Source organism: Haemorhous mexicanus, chromosome 6 (genome assembly GCF_027477595.1).
Source record: "Haemorhous mexicanus isolate bHaeMex1 chromosome 6, bHaeMex1.pri, whole genome shotgun sequence".
NCBI classification, from domain to species: Eukaryota; Metazoa; Chordata; class Aves; order Passeriformes; family Fringillidae; genus Haemorhous; species Haemorhous mexicanus.
In genome coordinates this window covers 31088907-31105394 of record NC_082346.1, presented here as the reverse complement: position 1 = coordinate 31105394, position 16488 = coordinate 31088907, and the positions used below count along the sequence as shown (strand labels likewise).

At 48.8% G+C, this 16488-nt stretch overlaps 1 protein-coding gene across 7 annotated transcripts in view; it reads right to left on the bottom strand.

The window, feature by feature from the left end:
* Positions 1-244: 244 nt before the first annotated feature.
* SLC8A3 (solute carrier family 8 member A3) overlaps positions 245-16488 on the bottom strand; it is a 92501-nt gene continuing 76257 nt past the window's right edge. For 3 of the 7 annotated variants that reach the window (XM_059849658.1, XM_059849659.1, XM_059849663.1), the window contains exons 3-7: positions 13183-13200; positions 4319-4443; positions 3688-3787; positions 2367-2642; positions 245-2045 (exon numbers count right to left, since the gene is read on the bottom strand). In XM_059849658.1, coding sequence (XP_059705641.1) covers positions 1669-2045; positions 2367-2642; positions 3688-3787; positions 4319-4443; positions 13183-13200 — 896 coding nt within the window. In that variant the 3' untranslated portion in view covers positions 245-1668. The remainder of the gene's footprint in view (positions 2046-2366; positions 2643-3687; positions 3788-4318; positions 4444-13182; positions 13201-16488) is intronic. The other 4 variants (XM_059849660.1, XM_059849661.1, XM_059849662.1 and 1 more) reach the window with 2 other exon arrangements.

The window sequence follows — 16488 nt, the reverse complement described above, 5'->3', positions numbered from 1 at the left end:
TGCCCCCTGGGGCAGCCAAAAGCACTGCAGCAAGCAGAACTCTACCTTTTGGCAGCCCCTCTCTTACTTGCTGCCTCCCAAAGTTTGGCTTATTTTAGGGAACTTGATGAAAATGGTTCCCTTTTACAGCACCTGTTTCATGATAAAAAAATTATCTTCATCTCAAAAACACTTTACAAAGAGTAGGATTTTAACATTCTCTTATAGGGCTCTCAATTAAGAAATATGTTTCTAGATAGCACTGTTTATATAGATATAGGTATAGTTTTTATTTATTTTATTACCAACCCAACATTTCAATTTGCAGCTGTTGATGTAACTCATGACATACTCTCATGGTGGTGGGTTTTTTCCTTCTTTATCCTTGAAAAGAAATGCATTTCAAATTAAAATGATGGTTTCTTGTCTGTCTGGAGTTCCTAAATGTACTCGAGATGATGTAGGAGTCCTGATGTGGGTGGCAGTTTTTGAGCCTGTACCTGTCAATGGCCTGGAGACCACCAGTGAGGTGCAGGTGCTGTGAGAAATGGAGTAGCAACGGAATGGAAGGGCAGCCACACCACAGCTCTGGGTGGGATGGAGCTGGGAACATATGGGCACACTATCCAGGTTCTCCTGAATTCACTTTCACCTCTGAGCAGGAGGACCATGCAGCAAACCTGCCACTACCACCATCCCAAGGAGATGGTGCTGTCTTCCCTGTCCCCTTTGCTCCCCCCAGGGCAGGATGTTTCATTTCTTTAACAATTGTAAATTAACATAATTTTCTCTCTCTGCAGTACCACGAGCTCAAAGTTAATTATACAAAGAGAAATGCCATAGTCAAAATATACATGACACGTATTGTATTAGAGGGTTGGGGTTTTTTTCCTTCCTTTTTTCTTAGCCCAGGCAGGTGATTGAGATGCTACATGCTCCAGCTTTTGTCACTAAATGTGTGTGACTGTGTGTCTGTGTTCGTATTAAAAATATATCAGTCTTGTGATGTTCTTAAAAAAGAAAGAAATGGAAGGTGGCAGGGGAGGAAAGGGGTAATAGTGAAAAAGTTTTTGACTGTGTCACAGTCTTTTGTGGCTTCAGAAACACACATGTTCAGTTCCAGCACTGACGGCAGCTTGAAGCTTTGAGTTTAACTTTTTAACATTTTTCAGATTAAGTAGTAAAAAAGAAAAAAAAAAAAAAAGAATCAGCGTGCTCCCCCAGAACCAAAAAGCAACGAGCAAACAGAAAAAAAAAGAAAAAAACCCCCACAAATTCCTGAACCAGACTTCTGCAATTCTCAACTAGTAAAACTGAGGAAACATCTCCTTACAGTGGAGGGATGCTCGGCAGGAAAGGAGATGACCTCCTGTGGGAGAGGTGGCCTTTGGAGATGGTTGAAATTTCATAATTTCATTGAATAGGGTCAGTGCCTGGGTTTATTGTGTTTTATTTCAACACTTGCCATTGTTGCTTTCTTTTATACCATTTTTGGATGGGTTTTGTCTCTGTTTTTTTCACTCTGTGATGGTTTTGCCCTTCTTGGCACGCAGCTGTCCGACCGTCTGGGCAGCGGCAGCCCCTGACAGACAGCCGTCCCTCCAGTGAAACTGCGCTTCCAGGACTGGTGTCCGGTGAGGTAACGGAGGAGGGGTCCCTCCCCCGGCAGCACCGTCCCTCCGCTGCTGCCTAAAACCCCTTGATGTAGCAATAGGCCTCCAGGGTGGCAAAGAGGATGTAGAGCAGCCAGAGGCTGACGAAGAGCAATGTCGTGGCCACTTTGCACCCTCGGGGGCCGCCCAGCTCCCCCCCAAGGTGGGGTCGCCGGCGGTAGAGGAGGACGCTGATGCAGATGAAGGCGAAGATGGTGAAGAGGGTGACGGAGAAGGCCAGGGTGCCTGCTGACACCTGGAACTCCTGCCCCTGCGACGCCCAGTAGATCGCTGCCACTGACCACGCCAGCCCGATGCCCAGGAAGACGTTGACAGCGTTGCTGCCTGTGACGTTGGTGATGGAGGCATCAGCGTACATGTCCTGGACGGCTGCGGCTTTGCTGGCAAAGGTGTCTGCGGTTGGGGGAGGAGGGAAGGAGAAATCACTGGGGGTCCAACAGGAGAAACAGACAACCCTTCATGCCTGGGGGACAAGGGAGGCTCAGGTGGGTCACCAACCAGGTTAGGACACAGAGCAAAAGGTGCACAGTCCCCTCCTAGGTTCAGAGATCCCATGTTGCCACAAAGCAAGGTGCAGACCTTGCCTGGAGACAGGGCTTTGAGGATACCTTTCCCAGCCTGAACCCCATCCCATGACAGATCTTCTCCCCTGAAATCAGGAGCATCTCCAGAGGATTTACCTCCCACTCCATCCCCTCCCCATGGCCACCCCACCTGGTACAGAAGTGCCGAAGGCGACGAAGACGACGGCCGTCACCGAGTCCTTGAGGCCAATGGTGCAGCCAAAGTGGGAGGCGAGGTCGCCGATGACAGCTGTGAGCATGCCGATGATGAGGATGGAGACGACGAAGCAGGCCCAGCCATTGCAGTACTCGGTGGGGGGCACGCAGGCAAACAGCACCTTCCAGAAGACTGTCAGGAAGTGCATCACGTAGTCAAAGCAGGATGGCAGGCGCTCCTCACCAGACTCATCCTCATCCTCATCACCTGCTGCAAACAACATGGAAGGAGGGGTCAAGCATTCATTCCGTTGGGGCAGCTCATGCTTATCTCCTCCACCCCAAGGCTCCAGGGATTCTGCTCTACTGGGACACGGTGGAGTGGTGCTGGCCATGACAGTGAAGTCAAGGCACACCAGGTCCTTCAGTGATGGGTGAGGCTTGGAAAAAAGAATGTCTCCCAGGCACCCCAGCGCCCTCAGGGATGGGGAGCGATGTAATGGGGTGTTGTACCCACAGAGGGGCAGCCCTGTCCCTGTCCATAGGCAGTCACACAGGCGGTAGTCGGCCTGTGGAGATCATTGTTGAGTGGCATGAAGAAATTACATAGGCAAGGGATGTTTTAACAGAAAGCAATAAAATTTGGAAACTAGAGAGATATTTTGATCCTCCTGCTCCAGAGCAAGGGCTGCCTCCTATACAGCTGGGTGAAAAACCCCTTTGGGGCTGATGCCAAACCAGCCATCAAGGAAAGGTTCAGAAAGATGCCCAGCTGCCATTAATGGCATAGACATGCCTAAAATTGCTTCCCCACAGCTGCCTGGCTCTGAAACCAGTGAGCTCTCTCATCAGGCAACAGCTGGAAAGTTTCTGGGCCTTTTTCTTCACTAGATGCTGCCTCATGAGGCAACATCTCCAGTCTTCATGTGCTAACTGTCCCTACTCCCAGGAACTTCACTGGCAATGGCAGGACATCTCCCAATAGGAGCGACCTGCACTGACCAGGATCCCAGCAAGGATGGGATTTTGCTGCCTGCACACTGCTTATCAGATCACCGAAGCAGCAGGAGCACTGCCAGCTGACACAGCCTTTGAAAACTGGCCTTCTGGAGGGCTCTGCACCAGAAGATGGATCTCCTGGGCTCCTCACTAATGTACCTGCAAAAGCCCACACTATATTTGGAGCAGAGGAGCTCTTTGGACTGGCTTTGCTGATGGGTGACCACAGCTGAGCATCACTGACCAGGGAGATGCTGTCATTCCAGGCTGCATGAATCCTGTGGACGTTCATATGGATTTTTTGATGTCCCCCTCACCTGCGCTCACAGTAATGGCCTCCATGAACTGGTCCCTCCAGGAATGTGTCCCTACAACCAAAGCCAGGTTTGTCTTCCTAATCAGCTTGTCCACGGTGCTCTGTTGTGGGAATAAAGATGCACAGCAATTAAACCAGCTGCTAGTGGGCAAGGATGATCTCGAAGTGCACTGTGGTCTCACAGACCCTTTCCAAACTATGGAAGTGTCACAAGCACTCTCCTACCAGCTAGATTAGGCCATGACTAGGGTTGAGCCCACCTTCTCGCTGGACTGGCTGATCCAGACCTCACCAGAGCCAGCTTGTTTGCCACACCTCAATCCTGATTAGATTCCTTCTTCCCTCAACCCTGCCTCACCAGAGACAGCTTTGCTCCTGCATCCTCCTGCCCACTGGCTTCTTCTGCTTCCAGCAGGGCCTTCTTGCCTTTCTCCCTCCACCCCCACCAGCCAGCCACTGCTATTTTTGAAGTTCTTGTAGACTTCACTCACCCTTTACTACATTACATACTTCTTTTCCTCTCTCAACAACCCTTTTCCTGCAGATGCTGCCCCCTCAGTCCTGCTCTCCAAGGCTGCTCGACAGTGCCACATGGCTTTCCCCTCCTGGAGGACCCCTAGGAAACTACTGACCTTGAACTCATAGGACTCCTCAATGATGACTTCCAGTTTGGGGTGCTCGCCGAGTATTGGTTTGCCCATCTCTGCAATTCTCTTGGCTTCCTCCTCTTCAACTGTCATCTTCCTCTCAGCCACCTCTGTGAAAGCAAGGCCAACACCAAGCTGTGGGCAGCAGCCCTGGACCTCCAGAGCACCATGGGGGCTTGTCTGCCAGGCCTGAGCATGGATTTCTGCAGCCCCCTCACAGCTTGCTAGGTTCACACAGCAGTTTGGGGGGCAGTGGTGGGGTGTTTGACCACAGAAACAAAGGACCAAGATTTCTGAATATCAGTCACCAAGAACATTAGCAACGTGATTTTAATTTATTAACAAAAAAACCCTTGAATGCTTCTTCAATCTGCACTGATGCTCTCAGTTGACACAAACTTTCCCATCACCCCTGCAGCAGCCACAGTTTTGGGGAGAATGAGGTACCAAATCATTCTGCCATTTGGCAGAAGTGCCCTTTAAGACACTTCTAACACCCTGACATGCCCCCTCATTTGAATTAACAAGAGAAAGAGCCTTTTTCCCCCCTTTGAGTAGAAAGTCATGGTTGGCTCCTTGTGCCACTCAGTGCTTGATCTAACACGCAGATACACACAATCACAACCACATGTAAACCACACATGAATTTGAAAAATGAACAAGAAGTAATGAAACAAGTAGTTTTTTTCCAGTCATAATAGTGCTAAGGCACTGGAGCAGGTTGTCCAGAGAAGATGTGAATACCCTGTCCCTGGAAGTCCAAGACCAGGTTGGATGTGGTGTTTGAGCAACCTAGGGAAAGGTGTCCCATGGGAGTGGGCTTGAAACCAGATGATCTTTAAGATTCCTTCCAACATATTCCATTCTTTAATTCCATATTTAGTTTCTGCAGAAGGAAACTAAGCCAGGACCCCGGGTCAGCAGCATGCTGAGATGACCCTGTGTCAGGCTCAATCTTGCTGATGACCCAGCTAACCCAGCAAAGTGCCTCAAGAGGGTTCTGGTTGACCAGATGGGAAGGAGCATCCCAATGAGCTGGAAGGGTGCCCTGGCCTGGCCAAGGTCTTGTCTTCCACCCACATGCTTAAGTGCAGGAAGATGCTGATGGGCTCTCTTAAAACTGACACCTCAAGAAAGGGGCTGGCTTTCCCCTGGCTTTCCCTGCCTGACCAGTCAGGGTGTACAAGCTGCAATACAGGGCCCAGCTGAGCCTGGGAGTGCAAGCTGGAGCACTTTAGAATCTGGGTGGGCATATCACAAAGGCAGAGCATCTTGTTCTGGCTAAGCAGAGGGTCAGATGCTACCTGAGGTTTCCTGCAGAGGTTACAAATGCCCAGGTAATGCCTCAGATGTGACTGATCCCATGTGGACTCCAGAAGATCTCAAACTACACACTAAAACTCACATAGAAATTATGCAGTCCCAGTGAAATCTATTTATAAACTCTGACTTCTCTCTTCATCTGCCTGGCTAGATTGACTGCAAAGGCTGTAAGCCTTGCAAGACCTTCAAAATTTATAAAACGTAACTCCTGTGGCAGGTGGCATTATTATAACCCATCACAGAAACAGAAAAGTTGCATCCATCATTTAAAATCAATGATGTACATCAAAACCATCACTGCCTGGCTCCAAGACAGCATTGTCTGGATTTAGGAATCCCCGTAAGTTTAGAAAAAAATTGCACAGACAGAGGAGCACAGCACCTGGAGAAGAAGAAAGGCAATGCAGGATGCTGGGGGATGCAGGGGACACACTTTTTCACTGAAAAGGCTCTTAAGCATTGGAATGGGCTGACCAGGAAGGTGGTGGAGTCACCATCCCTGGAAGAAATCAAGAAACAACTGGATGTGACACTTAGTGCTATGGTTTAGTTGACATGGTGCTCTTTAGTCAAAGGTTAGACAATGATCTTGGAGGTCTTTTCCAACCTTAGTGATTCTATGATTCCATGATTCTTTGAAAATGCTCTGCTTTACACTACACTTGGAAGCAGGAACTGATGATTATCAAGAAAAAGATGCAAGGTTCTTGTATTCAGTGGAACAAAGAGTCAGATATCATGTACAGCTCTTTTTCTAAGACACAGAACAAGAAAGTCCAGTGTCTTGCTCTGCCTGGGAGTGTGTGAAGATAAGCTGTGTCCACTGATGAAAATGCAGTTGCTCACACATCAGTTGCCAGAGCACTTATGACATGACTCTGCTTCTGTCTGAGCTCCTCATAACCTGAAGGTCTGGGGCGAAGGCACCCTCAGCTCCACAAAACCCAGCTTAGCAGACGAGCTTGAGCTCATGCTGACACGTGCTGACAATACAGAACTGAGCAAAAGCACTAGAGCCATCCCAGCAGGGTTGCAAAGCCCAGACTTGGTGACAGTCTGACTCACTACAACCTTCCCTGGAATAAATACATCTGAAATACTGTGGTCACAGTTGGCGGCACAGTCCCTTAGGCTCCTGCCCGCTAGCTGCAGTTGCAGAGTGCAGAAAGCAAATGCCTGGAATCTGAGGAAATGCTCTGAAAATAGGAAATATCAGGCAGCATTTCCTCAGCTTAACAACTCCAGGAGAAACGATGCAATGAAACCTCAATCCCCAGTCTAACTGATTTGACAAAAGCCTTTGGCATGGTAAGAGAACACAGAGTCTCACGCGAATGTTATGCCTCTAGGCAAGGCTGAACTGCAGGCAGGTCTGTAGGCACACGCAGCACAGCAAGTTTTCTTATCTCCTTAGGAAATGGTGTCCAACACAGCTTTATCCCAGAACCTGCCATCCTGCTTATGCTAGTTTATGTACTTGCACCAAGCAGGACAGTGAAAGATGTGAATCCCTCCCTGAGGAGGAAGATGTCCTGCATCTCTTCTCTGTGTGTGCCATGTCCAGGGCTGTTGGGCAGGCTGCGTGGGAATGCCTGTGCTCACGGGACCTTGCACCTTCTAGCATGTGGCTTTGTTGTCTCTGCAAGGCACCTGTGGATCACCTACTGATGCAACAACCGAGGCAATCGCTTGCCAGGCAGCTCTTAGAGTAAATCAAGCAACACAACCACGTCCAAGAGTGTCTGTCAGCCTAGGGGCTAGGTCCTAGCATGAGCACAGGACCAGAGACCCCACAAACTGAAGGCGGTGGGAGTCCTGCTATTCCAGAAGGCACCTTCCTGGAGGACTAAGCACCACCAGAGGCTCCTTCAAGACCTATGTAAGCCACTTAGAGTGAAGAGACAAGCTGACCAGCAATGGAGACCTTCAGCCTACTGACAGCACACCAACGGAGACATGAATAAGGGAGGCACTGATGTCACCTCCTTTTCCAGGTGTATGGTGAACTGGGGTGCAGACAGAAGAACATGGGCACCCAAGATGGCACATCAAAGGGCATCCTCTGGGGACAAATGATTGAACATGACTGCCCAGCTAGGTCTTTCAAAGTCAGCTGCAAGCAAACCCCAGGAGAACAGGCTCAGGGAGCACATTCAAATGGGTACCTCGTAGAAACGTTAATAGTGGAAGCTTTTGGATAAGGAAGAAAGAAGGTAATTCCTTAATATCTCATTAAAATGTGGTCACATTTGTGAACATGCAACAGGAAAGCAAAGCACAGAAACCTAACCTAAACCTAAATTTCAAAGGTGTATCTGTTTTTAAGCTGCCATTGTACTTTCACTGAGGTTCCATCCTAATGTAGGAGAAAAGCACAAGACTCCCATGTCAGTACTGTACTGGATCTTGCTCAATGCACTTATGTCAGTGACCCTTAGGTGCTAAAGACCAGGCTGCTGACTGTTCTCTGAAATTAAGACAGTGGCAGGAAGGACAAATTTAGGAGCCCAGCTGATATATTTTCTCCAGAACCCATACTTGTACAGTTAAGGTGGGCTGAGCACCTTCAAAGAGCAATATGAAACACCTACACGATTCCACCAATTCTGCCCAGCTATCTGTTTAGGATACATGAGCATCTTGGGGCAGGAATCAGTGTCAACCTCTGCAAAACACCAGATCCCAACCTAAGCCTGCTCCAGACCTGTTGGGTCTGCCTGTTTCGATGGGATGCTGAGGGCTGAGCTGAGCCTGTGTGTACTGACCCAACAGCCCTCTGAGAAGGAATAAACTCTTGCAAAAAAACCAGTGAACAATCCCAATGCTCTGGCATTTCAGGGAAGCACTTCAGCCAGCACAGGGTGCACTGGCCTGCCTACAGAGCCACTGGAGGTTGCTATGCTCCCTTGCTTCCATCAGTCCTCACAATCCATCAGGCTGCTCACTTGCAGCAAGTGTGGAACGTGCTCCCACACAGTCTGGGGTAGGGCTGGGGTCTTGGAGGGCTCCCGGAAGCAGAGATGGGACATCTGTGATGTGTGTCACACATCACCCCAGTAGGGCAGCCTGCAAAGAAGACTACCAAGGGCTGAGATAAATAGAACACAAAATAAGGGGGAGCGAGGATGGGGGGATTGTGTGTTGGGAGAGAGATTTTAATTTGGAAGGTCAAGTCTGTCAAGGTGAATGCTGCCAAGCTGCAGCTTAATTATTAACTAGCCTGATTTCTGTTTGTATCTGCATCAGTACCTACTTTTCAATGTGGATTGCACCCTGGATTCCCTGCTGTCAGCTCCAATTAAGCCTGATAAGGTCTGGCTGTGCCTATCGAGAACAGAGCTTGCCAGGACTTTCTGGGCTGCCTCCACCTCCTCCCTGGGAAGGAGAATGTGGCCAGAAAGGGGTCCCCTAGACCCTGTCTGCTCTGGCACCTAGGTAGGGTGTTGAGTGTTAGGAACCTCTCTGGGCTGCAGGAGCACACACAGGCTGCTGAGGCCAGGCAAGCTGGGGCTGCTGTGCCAGCTGCTGCACCAAGGTACCCTGCTCCTGGTGCCAGGGAGCCAACGAGTTAGAGAGAATATACAAGCAGGTGAGACAACAGGTCTGGTAAAATCAAAGGCTGGGTGGGAGGAATGAGGATCAAGCATGCTTTTGCTTGGGCTGTAGCAACAGCCACAGCTGATACCCACTAGGTGCTGGACTGTGCAGGCAGGAAGGCAAGAGGAGAAGCTGTCAGATAAACCACTCCAGGCTCTCATTCTGCCTTGTTCAGACCCTTAAAGCTATGACAGACAAAAGGGCTGAGCAGCTCCTGCTTATGGTCCTGCCACTGCTGTGCTCTGCAGCCCTGCCATGCTCACTGCCCAGCCCTCTGCCATGCTCACTGCTCAGCTTTCACCCCATGTCCCTCCCAGTCTGTCTCTCAACTTACGTCTGCAGGGCTGTCCCAGGGTTTGAGCTGCAGTGATCTGCAAAGCACTTTCAGACCTGCACATGACAGGCCATTTCTTGGGGTCAAAATACTGTAAGCATATCCCCATCTCACTGTATTTCTTCCAGGAAAAAGGGAGCACTGAGCTGTGTTATAATGTGTACATCATGCATTGCTTGCCCACTCAAACTCCTTCAGACTGGGGGGGGGATCAAACAGGAAACAGACATTGCCTGTGGCCTCTTGGACACATTATAAATCCAAGTTAGATAAAGTCCATTTCTATGGTGTAATCTGGCCTCTGCATCTTTTGAGCTGAAGCAGGCAGTGGGAAGGCCCTGTAACACCATTAGAGAGGTAGATGCTCATCACCTAGGCAATGCTGCAAAACTACCAAACCATGGACTAGTTTGTATTCCCTGACACTTGCTTAATAAATTTGACTAAAACCAGCAATGTATTCATGAAAGATTGCTATGAAGGCCATTTCACACTCTTCAAGCTATCTTGTCTCCATCTATTTTTGGAGTGGGCATGAAAGTCTCCACTTTTGGACACTATGCTGCTAGGAAAAAATTAAAACAATTAAAATGGGATTTTTTTTTTTTTTGTGGCTTAATAAGATATAATCCTGGCTAAACAAAGCAAATAGAGAGCATGAATGAGTTCCTCTCTCCAGAGCACTGTCAAGCTGTCAGTCACAAGTGGAGAAGACTTCTGGCTAAAAGACACTCTGGCTTTGGAGATTAGCATATGGATATGCCCTTTACAGAAGTACATGCCCACATACAAGCACTGGCAGCCCAGGCTGCCTTCTAAAATGTAAGGAATCTGCTTACTTAGCCCTGAAAGCTATTTTTGAGATATGATACATCCCATATACATGCCCAGCATTCCTTAATGGTAACTGGGAAATGATGCACATTCATGAGAGGGAGGCTAAGGCACAGGGCTGGGAACTGAGCATTATTCCACTCCTGGCTCTGCCTTGAGATTGATGCTGACATGACCATCCCTGACTGGCCAGACAACTGGCATCTCTGCTCCTCAGTCCTTCCCACTGCTAAGTGGACATGGGAGTTTTAATACATAAATAAAGAAATATATTTAGAAATATCTTCTTGGAACTGCATGAGTATATAGAAATGATGATATATAAGTATCTAGCATTTAGATAATTCCATAGCCCTTTAAAGACCTAGATCACTTGAGCCCAAGAACTTTCAAGCAAAGGCTGTGCTCAAGCTTTCAGTGACTTTTGCAAAGGCTGGAAAGACTTGAGAGCAGCTCTTCCACTGCTGGCAAAAGCAGGGACAACTGGAGTTGTCCCTGATACCAACTGATACCTTTGCACTTTGGTATCAAGTATTTCCCTGTATAAACAATATACAGAGAGATCATTGCAGTGTCAAAGCAGAAGGTTAAGAAAACCCCAGACTCTCAAATCTCTCCACAGCTATGCCATACTACTCTGAAGCCTGAACAGCTGGCGTTGGACACATGGCCAAGTGTTGCATGGCCTTGCAAGTCTGGCTCAGAGAGAGAAGAAATTTGGAAGAAATAAATGCTGAGCAGAACCGGTGCCTTGCCCAATTACTTCACCTTGTGTAAAATTCACATCCCTGTTTTCCTCTGGAGGGCTCTGCCAGGCAGAGGGGCCAAAGTAAGGATCTCTCATTTCTTCCCAGGTAAGGGCTCTTGGGACAAGAGAGGCATTGCCACTTGGGCTCAACCAGCAGGGCACCCACACTTTCTGTGAAGAGAAGGGATCACTCTTGTGAGCAGGGGCTGTGCAGCTGCTGGCCCTGCAGGGGCTGCCAAAGCGGTGCCATGGGAAGGGGAATGCCCCAGGCTGCAGAGGAGAGCCAGGGCACCCAGCAGTCCCAAGGACACATCCCCAGGAATGGGATACTGCTGAGGAAGAGCTGTGCAAGCTGCTCCAGGAGGCAGGGGACGAGGTGTGGGACTGATGGATTCCACTGGAACATTCAATAATGCAGTTTTCAAACAAAGATTCCCGTGCGCCGGTGTAACCTAAATGTAACATGACATGGACTAAACGAGGACGTCGCTTCTCTCCCCCCAGTTAGCCGTGATTGCTGCTGAGTGACACTCCAGCACGTGCCTGCTGCTGGACTGAAGCACGTGTGGGTGTCAAGCACCACGAGCCCAACACGTCACATGCACAGAGAGCACCCAGGGCAGCTCGGCAAGCGGGGCACCCCAGGGACCCCTCACCAGACAGAGAGGGGCTCTCCCTTATGAACCGAAAAGTAACTTTTCATAGCTGATGGCCAAGTTCTCCAACAACAGCTGCCAAAAGCAATCAGGCTGGATCAAAAGAGAGGGAGGAAAGTTATGTTATTTTAATAGGAATTATTTGGTTCCCAGGGTTCTGATCAAATTAGGCAGCTACTGAATTAAAGCAATGAAATTACTGGGAAGGAGGCTGTGCTCAACTTATTTCCAGTCCTCCCAGATCTGAAGAGGTAACAAAGGAAACCGTCCAAACCATTCCAAGGAGTTTTCCATAAACAACCTAAGCTGGTATTTGAGGAACTGGGGATTTCTGCCTGCCACTAGCAATTTTCTAATTAGTCCAATAGCCAACAGGCTCAGGACATCCCCTGTGCAGCAGATTTTGCAATCTCTGAAAAGGGGCCAGACTGAAGCCTGTGTGGCAGATGCTGCTCCTTGGATTTGCAGCACGGCTCAGGCATCATGAATGCTTTGGTTTTCAGCTCTGCTAGCAAACCTGGGGGATTTCAAGCTCCTCTCTGCACCCTCCATGCCCACCCTTATCTTTCAAGAAATGCTTCTTTAGTGGAAATTGAACAGTAATCACATCTGGAATTGAAGGAATAACCACAATACAGGAGGCATACACTGCACCACAGTGGGATAAAGACAGAGCAGTGTAATGGGGATTTAAGGCAAGGAAAAGAGGCTCTGTATTAATACACATGAAATCCTGACACAGGGACAGGAGATACAGAGTGCAGAACCAGAGCGGCGGGTGAGGAGGGAAATGGTGCTGATCATATTCTGGAAGTACTGCTCTGGTGCTGGGCACACCCTGGGGACCCCCTAGGATGGGAGGTGGAGAGCACAGGGGTGAAGGCACTGAGGGGTGACATGTGACCCTCCCTGGGAAGGGGACACCTGCACAACCTTGTACCCTTGCCCACCCCCGGCAACACTGTCCCACACTGCAAAAATGCCACCTCCCTGCAGAAATCCCTGTCTTCCCCTGTGCATCAGCACAACCCAAGAACCAGAGTTGCCTAAAGAGAGTCTCAAGTCACAGCTCCAGACCAGGTATAGCCTGTGCTGCTTTGCAACTCTGTCTGGATCATTTTCCCCAAACTGCCAGGAAAAATCTCGAATATGGGAAATGCTCTTAGATGTCTGTCAGTCAGTCAGTCAATCAATCAGTCACAGTTATTTTCTTAATTGTACTGTTCTTAACTAGACTGGACACAAACATCATGAGCTGAGGTTGTCTACAACACAACAAACACAAGCAGGGAGGCTCTGACCAAAAGGGACAAAAAGAGAGCCAGAGCAGCCAGAGGAAAGGAGAAAAAGCACTTACCTTGTGTGAGCAGTAGGGCTGTGGTGAAAGAACATGAGAAAGACAGAGAGAGAAAAGAAAAAGAGGGAAGTTAATACCCAACAGGAAAAAGCTGTTTTGCAGATGAAGGCTGTCAGTGAGCAATGGACATGGTGCAAGGCAGCGTGCGAGCTCACCAGGGCTGCATGTTGGGCACAGGCTGGGGAGCAGACACCACAGCAGCAAGATGGAGAGGAGACTGGGGGTGCTCCAGTGAGCACCACGGCACTGGCTCCCCAAAGTCACCCCTCCCCCCAACAAAGGCAAAGGGATGGGATGCAGCGGGGGGAAGTGGCAAGAAGGGAAGGGGAAAGGGAAGGAGGGCAGTTACACTTGCCACCGGGGGCTGACACAAGCCAAACTGACCCAAAGGCAGGGGAGGTGCCCCTGCCTAAGCTGGGTACGTGTGGTTGTGGCAGGGCTTGGCACAACTGAGGAGCCCCAATAATCCTGTAGGTATTGAGAAGAGAAGGTGATGGGCAGCTTATTGAGAAGAGCAGCATCAGAGGGAGGCATTGATTAAACAGATGGCCTTCAATGTCAAAAGGGGCAGGGGGTAACACGGCCATGCATCATCCCTCTGGATGATGTCCTGGCTCACCTACACCTGTCCCACACCCCACAGGTACCATCTTCAGAGGGTCAGGGTACCTAGAGGAGCTTAGCCACAAGTAGAGCATCACTGTTTGAGTCCTCCTGGATCTCTTTGTTCCAAATTGATGATCTGCTTGACAGTGCTGCATGGACACAGGCCATGCAACGTCACCAAAGTGGGATGCAACTGCCTGTCAGGAAATGTGACTTCATGGTCTCAGGAAATGTGACTGCATGGTCCTCCGAGATTTGAAGTGGGAGGAAAAGAGGAGAAAGGGGCGAAGGTCCTTGCAAGGGATGACCTTACCATGACTCTCCATATAGACACAGCCCAGCCCCTTTGGGCAGTGACCCCCTGACCCTCTCGACTCTTGATTTCCCCACTCCCCAGAGCTGTCACAAAGAAATATCTGGCTGGATCCCTCTTAAGTGTAACCCACAGACAGCCACAGCTTACATCCAGGTATCAAACCAGCTACAGCAGAATTCATATAGCTAAAAAACTCAAAGACTCTTTGAGAGGGGCCATGCACCAAGTCTGTGCCTTACTTTTTACTTCTACTTGTCTTTCAAACAGCAAACCAATCCCTGAAGACTTGGTTGCATGCGATGACAGTATTGTAATTACTAACACTTATTATCATGCACTTTTAGTCTCAGAAGCTTAAAACTCTGTACAGAGTCAGTATTAACAGCCCTATTTGACAGATGGTGAAGCAAGCAAAAAGAAGCTAAGGGAACATTTTGCAAACTCAGAAGTGGGCTGGAGTCCAAAAGTGCTAATTTCCCCAGACTTGCCGGTCCGGGCCTCTGAAAAGCAGGCACTTTTATATAGATGCACCCAGTTGTATCTGTGCCATTTGAAAGTGATTTCCTAAGCAATTTATCAAAGGTCACAGAGCACATCCATGGCAGAGCCAGAGAAACTAATCCTGAGTCCTGACACCCAGTCACTTCCTTGCTCTGTCGAGCAGCAACCGTGGGCACAGCTTTCCCAACAGTCTGCAGAGAGACACTGAGCCAGTCAAGATCTTCATCCACTGATCCGTCTCCCCAGCTGTAAGAACTGTGGGCAGCCCAAGAGATCTCCCTTGTCCATGTGGGCAGGTAGAGGCACAGTGAAAGGTGAAATTAAGAGGCTCCTTGCTGAACAACCCTTCTCTTTCAGGGTCAATTCCTTTTGAGAGTCAAAAACTTTGGGGAAACTATTCGTGACACATTCTGCATTAAGTACAGCGCCACTGAGCCACAAGATGCAAAGGGATGCTTGCACTGCCTGTGCCTCCTCTCATCCACACACCTCTCCTTGAAGTCTCCAACAGGCTCATCACTACCCCTGGTAGCATGAATCTGGAGGTTCCTTGTAGTTCTGTCCTGCTGCAGTTCATGCTGTGACCTTCTTACTGCTCCATGGTCTTCTGACTCTCCAGACATGTACAGAAGTTTAATTTTCCTTTTGCAATTACAAGCATTAATTCAATGGGTCAATTTGGTGTTCAAATGTAATACAATGAAATATTACTGGGACCCTAAGCTACTGTGGCTATTAAAAAAAACATTGGTTCCTCATATTTTTTAAAACTGTTATTATACTGCTCTGGGATTTGAGTTTATTTTTTTCCCCATTTGCTTGTGAGCCTGAAAAAGAACAATTTTTCTCCCTTTCACTTATAATTTGATACATGAATATTTGAAGAAGCCTATAAAGCTATGAATGAAACATCAAGAATACAGCATGCAGAAAGCCAAGGGATTATTTTATCTTTACATTTCTGAGTGAATGCTGTGCATGCAAGCAAGAAAATGATTTCACGGACTAAAGCTTTCTTCCTGCACACACATCTGCTAATGTGCCCTTAGCCCTGACCTGTAATGTTTCCTGACAGCCCATCTGGGGATGCTGTACCTGTACCAGCTTCACTGATGGCCTCTGTGCTGCTGCCACCCCACAAGCCTCCCTCCACTCTCCCCAGCCTGGGCTGCATCCCTCCAGTCCTCCCCAGGGCACCTCTCCCTCTCCTGCACTGCTGCTCTGCACATCACGCTCCTTATGGGGCCAAGCCAGGCCACCTCACTGCTCTTGGCATTTCAGGTAGTCTCAGAGGCTTAACATGTGTACTCTTACAGGGAACTGCTAAAATTAGCTCCTCAGTGAAATCCAAAATAGCAGTCCCAAGTATCCCTTACCTAACCCTTGCATGGTGTGATTGTGGACAAACACGTGTGCCTGCAGATAAGGGGGCTGTGATGCTGACTCACCCAGGAGGACCCACAGCCTTTAACTGTGGATCCCTGCTCCTCCTCCACTGGGGTTTCTCTGCCCTAAAGGCTTGGTTTTGACTAGGTGAAGTCAAAATTGCATGCATGAACTCTGCTTCCCTGGCCACCCCTGAAAATGGACAATTTAGGCCTGAATTTAAAAAAGCTGCTAAAAATCTGTGTACTAATAAGCCATTTAATCTGCATGGGTTTGGTATACTTTGAGGTCAAATTCTGCTGTGACATGCATGTTGGTGTGGGTTACACATCAGGAATTTCATTACCTCCTGCATTAACTCCAAAAAGCTTCAAGCAAGAGGAACCAGGCTTGGGATTGAAGCAGACCAGCAATCCAGCAATCCTGTGTTTACAGCAACTCGATGTGCTGAATGTGTGTCCCAGCCTTTTTCTAAACAGTGAAACACTTTTCTCTGC